This window comes from Hyperolius riggenbachi, chromosome 9, assembly GCF_040937935.1.
Source record: "Hyperolius riggenbachi isolate aHypRig1 chromosome 9, aHypRig1.pri, whole genome shotgun sequence".
Classification (NCBI taxonomy): Eukaryota; Metazoa; Chordata; class Amphibia; order Anura; family Hyperoliidae; genus Hyperolius; species Hyperolius riggenbachi.
In genome coordinates this window covers 31,480,066-31,490,849 of record NC_090654.1, presented here as the reverse complement: position 1 = coordinate 31,490,849, position 10,784 = coordinate 31,480,066, and the positions used below count along the sequence as shown (strand labels likewise).

The window sequence follows — 10,784 nt, the reverse complement described above, 5'->3', positions numbered from 1 at the left end:
CGGAAAGGCGGTTCACTCCCCTCCCCAAGAGCCTCTTTCCCTATGCAGAGTCCCTGCAGAGCATAAATCAGAGGTTACTCGCCCAGCTCTTAGCATTGACGAGATCTCCCTTCAGTTGGGGGCACCTCTAGCTACTTAGTATAAGGTAGCCTTGGGTATCCTCAGTATTAAGGGGCAGCTGTCTCTCTGTTGTTTGGCTGCCAAAATCACTAGATAGAAGGCAGACTGTATGATGGTGTTGGGGTGGCTGTAGGTAGGATAAGTTGCACTCAGTACAAGTAAGCCAGCCTTATATACCGCTCTCACTACCTGTGACTCATATACACACACATCTCTGGGTTTTACCACCTTCTATCGCTTAACTCAGAAAAGCAGAGTAATCCTCACCCTCCTGTGGGCTCCCCATACACCAAAACAACCATAACAACACAAAACATGCCTAGGCAAGACTTTTTTTTTGTTTAATGCGGACCTGAACTCAGAACTTCCTCTCTGCACTGAAAGATAAGCAACAGCATAATGACCTATAAATAAAAAACATTTCTTTGTCACAGCTGATACAAATCCTGCAGTAAAGTTGCAGTGTGTTTACTTCCTTCTTTCATGGAACCAGATATATTAACCACTTTACCCCCCGCGGTACGGATTTCTCCGTCCCTTTTTCCACCCTGTTACCACCAAGGGACGGAGAAATCCGTACCTGACACCGCTCCCGCCGCTGTTGGCGCTCCCGCTCGCTCGTCCGCGTGCCCCCGCGCTTGTGCACGCTGCCCCCCGCTCGCCCGGGGATCAATGAACGGGAAAAACCTTTCCCGTTCGTTGATCTAAGCCCCTGCAACGATCAGCTGCTTCTACGAGAAGCAGCACGATCATTGTGAAAAAAAAAGTTGCCCAGCCTCCCTGAACTTCCTGCAAGCGTAGTTCCTGTACGCTTGCAGGTCGCATAAACAAAACCTCCTTGTGGCCAAATAGTAAAACTACACCCTAAAGCATTTTTTATATACAAATACATTAGTTATACATTACAAATTAACTCATTACCTCCCACACTCCCCAATTTTATTTTATTTTTTTGTAATTAAAAAAAAAATACAATTAAAAAAAATACATACCGTAAATAGTTACCTCAGGGACTGAACTTTTTAAATATTTATGTCAAGAGGGTATAACACTGTTACTTTATAAACTATGGGCTTGTAATTAGGGATGGACGCAAAACTGAAAAAAAATCCACCTTTATTTCCAAATAAAATATTGGCGCCAAACATTGTGATAGGGACATAATTTAAACGGTTTTATAACCGGGACAAATGGGCAAATACATTTCATGGGTTTTAATTACAGTAGCATGCATTATTTAAAAACTATAAAGGCCGAAAACTGAAAAATAATAAATTTTTCCCACATTTTTTACTATTTTCCCATTAAAACACATTTAGAATAAAATAATTCTTGGCATAATGTCCCACCTAAAGAAAGCCTAATTGGTGGCGAAAAAAACAAGATATTGTTCATTTCATTGCGATAAGTAATAATAAAGTTATAGACGAATGCAGATATGCCTTTTTTTCAAATAACAGCCTGTACTGAAGCGAGATTACCCAGTAAGAAGAAATGACAAGTCGTTTAAATGACGTTGTTCACACACTTTTAGATCGGGCTATACCTGGCTAACCTATACTGGGGACACCTATACCTGGGTAACCTATACTGGGGGCACCTATACCTGGGTAACCTATACTGGGGGCACCTATACCTGGCTAACCTATACTGGGGGCACCTATACCTGGCTAACCTATACTGGGGGCACCTATAGACCAGGCAATCTATACTAGGGGCACCTATACCTAGATAACCTATACTGGGGGCACCTATACCTAACTAACCTATACTGAGGACACCTATACCTGGCTAACCTATACTGGGGGCACCTATAGACCGGGCAATCTATACTAGGGGCACCTATACCTAGATAACCTATACTGGGGGCACTTAGACCTGGCTACCTATACTGAGGACACCTATACCTGGCTAACGTATACTGGGGGCACCTATAGACCGGGCAATCTATACTAGGGGCACCTATACCTAGATAACCTATACTGGGGGCACTTAGACCTGGCTACCTATACTGAGGACACCTATACCTGGGTAACCTATACTGGGGACACCTATGCCTGGCTACCTATACTGGGGGCACCTATACCTAACTAACCTTATACTGGGGGCACCTATACCTGGCTAACCTATACTCAGGGCATCTGTACCTGGCTTCTTATATATGGGGCACCTATACCTGGCTACCTATACTGGGGGCACCTATACCTAACTAACCTATACTGGGGGCACCTATACCTAGCTAACCTATACTGGGGGCACCTATAGACCGGGCAATCTATACTATGGGCACCTATACCTAGATAACCTATACTGGGGCACCTATGCCTGGCTACCTATACTGGAGGCACCTATACCTAACTAACCTATACTGGGGGCACCTATACCTGGCTAACCTATACTGGGGGCACCTATACCTGGCTAACCTATACTAGGGGCAACTATAGACCTGGCTAACCTATATTGGGGGCACCCATAGACCTGGTTAACCTATACTGGGGGCACCTATACCTGGCTAACCAATACTGGGAGCACCTATACCTGGCTAACCTATACTGGGGGCACCTATACCTGGCTAACCTATACCGGGGGAACCTATAAACCTGGCTAACCTATACTGGGGGCACCCATAGACCTGGTTAACCTATATTGGGGGCACCTATACCTGTCTAACCAATACTGGGAGCATCTATACCTGGCTATACTGGGGGCACCTATAAACCCGGCTACCTACACTGTAAGTATGTGGTTGTTTTCTAATATATATATATATATATATATATATATATATATATATATATATATATATATATATATATATATATATATATATATATATATATATATATATATATCCTGCCTGGCCTGCTTTTTTAATTTATTTTCTTTTTCTTTTTTTGGCGAGGGGGTGGGGGGGGGGGGAGAGTGGAGAGGCTGGGCCCCATCCAAGGTTTGGCAGGGTGGCCCAGTGATTTCTAATTACACCCCTGTTTCTGTTCCTGAAACAGCCATTGAAGTGGGTATCCTGAATAATTTACCGCACTCTACTATATGTCACTACAGGGCCTCTTTAATAAGTGAAGCTGGCTGCAATAAGTCTTATTGTATGATTAGAGAGGGGACGTTTCTGTAGCACATCCTGTACTTTCTCCTTTAAAGCACGGCTGCAGTCATTCAGTAGAACTGGAAGTGTAAAAAGAAAATATCAGATGCTGAAGACACAAAGGAAATGGAAAGCGAATCCGCTACTGCCCCGACAGCCCTGCCACAAAGCCCCGCAGAACATTTCCCTGCACAGTCCGCAGCTAGACTCTTCAACACATCACCATTCTCCTTCTTCATATCTGGTCTCTGATACACGACGCGGATCTGTCCAACCACTGCAAGATAAGAAAACTGGCACATGTTACCTTTATATGCAATGCACAATGACTGTCAGGGTTCAATTTGCTAGACATAAAATTAAACAACAGTAACTTAAAGTGGACCTGAACTCTTGCACAAGACAAAAGGAAAACTTCGAGAAATACACCCTGTATGTATTTAGAGAGTTTAGCCTGTCTGATTCCTCCTCATCTGCGACTAATCACAAGTATACTTTGATCTCTCAACTGTGTCAGCTGGCTGACACAGGATGTTAACCCTATGTCTGCTTTCATGAAAGCAGGAAGTAGACACACTGATTTATTGCAGGATTTGTATGTATCAGCTGTAACAAGGAAATGTTATTCTTTAAAGGTCATTATGCTGTTTTGAATCTTTTAGAGCAGAGAGGAAGTTCTGAGTTCAGGTCCGCGCCTTCCCTTCATCACATCACGGCTGGATTACTGCAATGCCCTTTATGCTGGCCTCCCCAAAAAGGACCTGCGTCGCCTGCAATTAGTGCAGAATGTTGCTGCCAGATTGCTAACAAACCAGCCTCGCCACTGTCACATTACACCGATCCTTCACTCACTGCACTGGCTACCAGTAGAATGGAGAATACTCATCAAGATTGGACTGCTGACATTCAAATCCCTGCACAATCTGGGCCCTGGATACATGAAGGACTTGCTGAAGCTGCACCACACCTCTCACAACCTCAGATCAGCAAGTTCTATAAACTTGGTCACTCCCAGAGTGCACCTCAAAAAATCTGGAGATAGAGCCTTCTGTCATGCTGCCCCTACTCTTTGGAACTCCCTGCCACACCCAGTAAAGACAGCACCATCCCTGGAGCTATTAAAATCCAGACTGAAAAGCCACCTGTTTAGCCTGGCATTTCCGGACTTATAAAATTCTTCCTCTGTACCACGATGGTCGGAGCCATGCACTTTGAGTCCCATGGGAGAAAAGCGCTTTACAAATGTTATTTGTTGTTGTTGTTGTTGAAAAAGGAAAAATCTATCTATCTATCTATCTATCTATCTATCTATCTATCTATCTATCTATCTATCTACTGTATCTATCTATCCTCAGACACTAGCTTATAAGTGCTTTGTGTTTGTTGCCGCTGCATTTTTGTGCTAAATTGGGAGCTATAAACCCTTAAAGAGACACTGAAGCGAAAAAAAAAATATGATATAGTGATTTGGTTGTGTACTGTGAATAATTACTAGAAGATTAGCAGCAAAGAAAATATTCTCATATTTTTATTTCAGGTATTTAGTGTTTTTTCTAACATTGCATCATTCTATAATATGTGCAGATTACACAACACTCAGCATTCAAAATGATTCTTTCAGAGCACTCTGTGAACTAATGACCTCTCCTCTGGCAGAGAAAAAGTAAATAGTTCAGTAACAGTTGAGATAATAAAAGTCAGATAACAGCCCTCTCCACGACTTTGAAAGTCGTAGAGCTTAATGGCTTGTTTGCATAGAGATAACAACTGGAGTTTCTTAACTCTTTCTGTACTGGAAACAATTAGACTGATGTATCTGATCTTAATGTTTTATTTCTTAGCTGTACTACACATACAAATCATAATATCATAATTTTTTTTTCGCTTCAGTGTCTGTTTAAAGGGAACCTAAAGTGAGGCTTCCATATTTATTTCCTTATAAGCAATACCGGTCCTGCTGATCTCTTTGGCTGCAATAGTATCTGAATCACACAACTGGAATAAACATGCAGCTAATCCAGTCAGAAACCCCTGATTTGCATGCTTGTTCAGGGTCTATGGCTAAAAGCATTAAAGGCAGAGGATCAGCATTCAGCAGGATAGCCAGGCAATATGCATTGTTTAAAAGGAAATAAATATGGCTGCCTCTATATTTCTCTCACTTTAGGGTTCCCTTTAAACGCCTGTGGAGACCTGTGGGTTTTTTTTGTTCTCTCCTCGGCAGTATTTGCAGTTTCCTGATCCACCTGTAGGGGACTTCACATCTGTCCCAGGTATGGCACTGCAGACAATTTCAGCAGCTACGGCTGAAGTTCAAGATGTGATTAGTCATTGGTTGCTTGTGGTGAGGAGATCCAGCCTCCTGCACCCTATTGGCTGCTGGGCCAGAGGCAGCAGAGGATATCACCTGCGATCTGTGGTCCACATGTAGGGATGGATGCTGTAGCGCGCCCAGTTGCAGATCAGCAGAAGAGACCAACTATGAGAGGTAAGTGCCCCTTGTTACCCAGTGCCTAGACTTCTGCACACCATTTATGCCGTCACTCTGTGTACCTAATATCACATGTATTACTATAATTATTTCTCTGTACCTCTTTTATCACAATGCCAAAACTGAACCGAACCGTCAGGTAAATGTCACAACCAATTTTTAACTTTGGTCTGGGGTGGTAAAATCGATCCGTTTTGGCAGAACTGATCAATATAAAAATAAAAACGCATCCAATAAGGAACAACTTTTTAAAAAGTTTACTAGCATAGATGGATAGACAGACAGGTAGATAAATATAAAAACCAATTAGATAGATAGATAGATAGATAGATAGATAGATAGATAGATAGATAGATAGATAGATAGATAGGTAGGTAGGTAGGTAGATAGATAGATAGATAGATAGATAGATAGATAGATAGATAGATAGATAGATAGATAGATAGATAGATAGATAGATAGATAGATAGATAGATAGATAGATAGATAGGCGTATGAAATAGGGGTTTACATCTACATTGCATTACAAAATGTAAACCTCAGTCATTAAAAATTAGACAATGAAAAAAAACATTAAAAAATGTATTTTTGCAAAAAATATTCCACAATTTGTAAGTATAATTTATCTTTCTCGCGTTACATTAGAACACACCCAAGTTAATATAATTTATGTATTTATTATTGAGGTTTATCAATTAAAATCTTCATTCTTTTCCCCCAAAACGTATTTTAAAAAAAAGTTGAAATCGATCTTTCTTTTTCTTTGATGTTGTAACTATAATGTCAATTTACCGAATATCTTATACTTTCCCTGTTTATTTAATTAATTAAAAGGATTTAGGTTCTAAAAAATATGCACATTGAGCAATTTCATGCGCATCTCTTGACTAATTTTCTGCACATTTTACTAAGACAGAGGATGTTAAATACGGTAACTACAAACCTACCTCTCTGTAGCTACATAAAACAAAATGCGTTGTGCTGACAGCATAGGAAATATTTTGGTCTCTGCATCGCTCAGACATAGAGGGGGCTTCACACTAAAATAGTGTATTTTTATGTTGAGACACAACACAGCATAATAGATCTACTGAGAAGATAAAATTGACTCAAGGTTTCAGTCTTGTGAGCCAAAAGTCTCAGGGCTTAATCTAGGTCACAGCTTACAAAACTCACCTACAAAAGTAAAAAGAAAAAATACCTTGACCTAAAGTAACCATCAGTTTGACAAATTGAATATTGTAAATGATTACGGTGGGAAAAAAAAACTTTCAATATGCTTTTGGTCTTGCTCCTTCTTACCTATGAAGATTTGAAAAGTGTCTTCTGCCTCTAGTAAGAGATATTGGGCAAGATCCAATTTACTTTTTCCGCTAAATTTATCTCCTGAGAGATAATTTTTCATCTTCTTTTTAAATAACTTTTCAGTACTCTGCAACTGAAAAAGTACCAAAAAGTAGGTGAAAAAGTACCGTCAAAATTATTCAGAGTATTTTTTTGCTCGCTGGTGGCTTAAAATGCATTTTATTGATACGATGAGACGATTCACCCAGGAGAAAACTTAGGAGAAAAGTGAATTGGATAGGGCCCATTGGTCCATATCCAATTCACTTTTTTGCCTACATTTTGTCCTAGGGGATATTTTCACACCTTATCAATAAAATGCATTTTGAGACACCAGCAAGCAAAGAAATGTGATCATTTTGACAGTCGTTTTTCTCTTACTTTTTGAAACTTTTTTATTTGCTGAAAAGTTGGAAGATGAAAAAAATGATCTCCATAAATTGTTTTCTTGATGCAATGAAGCTATCCGCAACTCTTCCAGGTATCTATAGCTATTTAAAGATGTTTAGCTTCCAGTCCAGATGGTTTTGGCTAAATTGGACAACAGCTTTTGCCTCTACACCGATTTAATAATGGACGTGATTTGTAAGGCACCACCAACAGGGATATCAGGTGTCATCTAGCAAATCTGAACTGGGTTTTTCTAAAAAATATGTCTATTAGTTAGGTGGTAAGGGCTCGTTCGCACTAAGGGCGTTTTTGCCCTTTTTTCAAGCACAGGTGATTTTCAGAATTGCCCTAAAAACACTTGTGCAATGATTCCCTATGAGAGAGTTCACATCTGAGCGGTTCGTTTCCGAATCCGCTCAGCAAAGCGCTGCCTGTACTTGTTTTCAGGTGATTTTGCCTCAATGGAAGGTATAGGAAAAACACAAAAGCACACAAAATCGATTTGTGCAGCAATTGCGTTCGCATTTTTAAGAATAAATGCATTGTATTTATTCTTTTCCGGGTCAAAGAGTTCACTTCCTGACTTGCGCCAGGGAGTGAACTAAAAAACCACTTTGGGAAAGCGCTTGGAAAAGCGCTTTTAACAAAAACACACCACCCACCCAAGCACCGGGAATTGCGAAAAAAAATTGCAAAAAGGCCTAAGAGAGTGAAGTCCTTGCTTGGGTCACAAGGAAACACAATGGTGGTTGAAAGGTTAATAAGTTAGCAGTTGTATGATTGCAATCATGCTGTAGCCACAGTAAGTTTTTAAATAAACTTAGGATGCCCTGGATTTTAAAAAAATTCAGGAGCAATTCCACAACCACCTATTCGCAAACACAAACCCCACTTTGATTTGATAATTTTTTAGGTGAAGGTCGAAAAACAATACCATTTTAACAGGTGCAATAGAATTGTATTATTTATTAGTTCTTCAAAATTGACAATACATTTTTATTGCTTAAAGCGGTCTAACACCCAGCATTTCAACTTTGCTTTAAAAGATTGCTATTAGAGACTAGAGACTATTATGCCAGATTTTCTTTTAAGCAGAAATTCACTGAATGGGTTAAACATGACATTTTAGTTTTGCATTTAGCTAGAAATCCATGTCTGTGCTGAGGTTTAGATACAAATGTATCTTTGTTTGGAATGCAAATAGACCTCTGAAAAACCTGTCTGGGAAGCACTCTGTACTCTCTCAGAGAGGTGTTGGTTTATTTACATTGTAAATAGATACATTTGTATCTAAACCTAAGCACAGACCTGGATTTCTAGCTAAATGCAACACTAAAATGTCATGTTCAACCCATTCAGTGAATTTCTGCTTAAAAAAAATCTGGCATAATAGTTTGTAAGCTGTAAGCAATCTTTTAAAAATGTTGAAATGTTGGGTGTTAGAGCGCTTTAATATCGCCATGGTTTAGAGCTATAGGAAGCAAAGTTGAACAATTCTAGCATTAATATATATATATATATATATATATATATATATATATATATATATATATATATATATATATATATATATATATACACAAGTCTTTATGTTTTTGTAGGAAAATAAAAATCATATTTTCATGCATACATATTTCACATAAATACAAATATTTATACATTTTTCTATTGCTTTTTTCTTGTTATGGCATTTTAGTAAAAATGGCACAATCATTAGAATTAAACCCCTTTTTGGACCCAGTTTCAACATCCACAGATTTTTTTTTTTTAAATGCAGATAAACTGTGTATTTTGTTGTTCTTTGTATCTTTTATTGAAACACACACTGTCAAACAAACTAACGTACAAGGTGACAGGTAGCATTTTTGACAGAGGGAAGAGTAGAGGAGGATAAGGCAATGACCCATTTTATTCAACGAAAAGTTTCCAACCTCAACATAATGTAGAAAAACTACTACGCATCAATGAAATGACAGTACTGAAAATGTTTCTTTACTACAACTACACTAGTATGTAGAGTGACGTTTTATTCGTAAAAACTAAATAATTTTACATATAATTCTACCAGCATGTCAATTAGTTTTGTACAAATTTAATTTAGAAACCTAGTGATTGTCATAGTTCTGTACTATTTATAATGATCAAATTTGTATCCCCTACAGCTGACAGCCACAAATCTTGACACTACTTTGTCACTTGACGTTGTTGTTATACTGTATAAGGAATGTTCAAAATAACAATTTATCAGGTTACAACGTTTTTAGACAATGTGGATTAATGATCATTATAATTCAACAGTCTTTAATGTCAAACCACAACATGAAAAGTTTGTAGTCTTAGTGAGATTTTGAGATGTGAATGAGTGTAAATATAACCACGCAACAGAATCGGGTCTCAAAATATGAGTCACTTAACCATTTAGGAGGGTAACACATAATCTGCTTAACCATATATTTTGCAAGCTAATATGTAAATCATTATATACTAGCAGACCCAAGACCGTTTAAAAACGTGTTCTAGGGTCTGTTTCTCGCCGCCACATGTTACTGCGCATGAGCGCGCGTGCACCCGCCGGACACGGGCCACGCGCACACCCGCCTGCCTAGCTCCCTGGCCCCGTCCTCCTGTCTCTGTGAGGCTAGCAAAAAGCACGGACCCAGCTACACAGGGACAGCGTGACGCAGGGACACAGGGGTTTTATTATAGAGGACATATATACAGTGGTGTGAAAAACTATTTGCCCCCTTCCTGATTTCTTATTCTTTTACATGTTTGTCACACTTAAATGTTTCTGCTCATCAAAAACCGTTAACGATTAGTCAAAGATAACATAATTGAACACAAAATGCAGTTTTAAATGATGGTTTTTATTATTTAGTGAGAAAAAAAACCTCAAAACCTACATGGCCCTGTGTGAAAAAGAAATTGCCCCCTGAACCTAATAACTGGTTGGGCCACCCTTAGCAGCAATAACTGCAATCAAGCGTTTGCGATAACTTGCAACGAGTCTTTTACAGCGCTCTGGAGTAATTTTGGCCCACTCATCTTTGCAGAATTGTTGTAATTCAGCTTTATTTGAGGGTTTTCTTCCTTTTTAAGGTCATGCCACAACATCTCAATAGGATTCAGGTCAGGACTTTGACTAGGCCACTCCAAAGTCTTCATTTTGTTTTTCTTCAGCCATTGAGAGGTGGATTTGCTGGTGTGTTTTGGGTCATTGTCCTGCTGCAGCACCCAAGATCGCTTCAGCTTGAGTTGATGAACAGATGGCCGGACATTCTACTTCAGGATTTTTTGGTAGACAGTAGAATTCATGGTTCCATCTATCACAGCAAGCCT

At 39.2% G+C, this 10,784-nt stretch overlaps 1 protein-coding gene and 1 long non-coding RNA gene across 3 annotated transcripts in view; one reads left to right on the top strand and one right to left on the bottom strand.

Annotated features, from left to right (window-relative positions):
• Nucleotides 1-3,169: 3,169 nt before the first annotated feature.
• The window catches only part of LOC137531536 (uncharacterized), a 22,720-nt gene continuing 15,105 nt past the window's right edge, over nt 3,170-10,784 (bottom strand). For both annotated transcript variants that reach the window (XR_011023662.1, XR_011023663.1), the window contains exon 2: nt 3,170-3,497. This is a non-coding gene — a long non-coding RNA (uncharacterized lncRNA). The remainder of the gene's footprint in view (nt 3,498-10,784) is intronic.
• Nucleotides 5,664-10,784, top strand: part of LOC137531535 (nuclear receptor ROR-gamma-like) — a 66,125-nt gene continuing 61,004 nt past the window's right edge. The window contains exon 1 of the mRNA XM_068251454.1: nt 5,664-5,708. Within this exon, the coding sequence (XP_068107555.1) occupies nt 5,702-5,708 (7 nt within the window). The 5' untranslated portion in view covers nt 5,664-5,701. The remainder of the gene's footprint in view (nt 5,709-10,784) is intronic.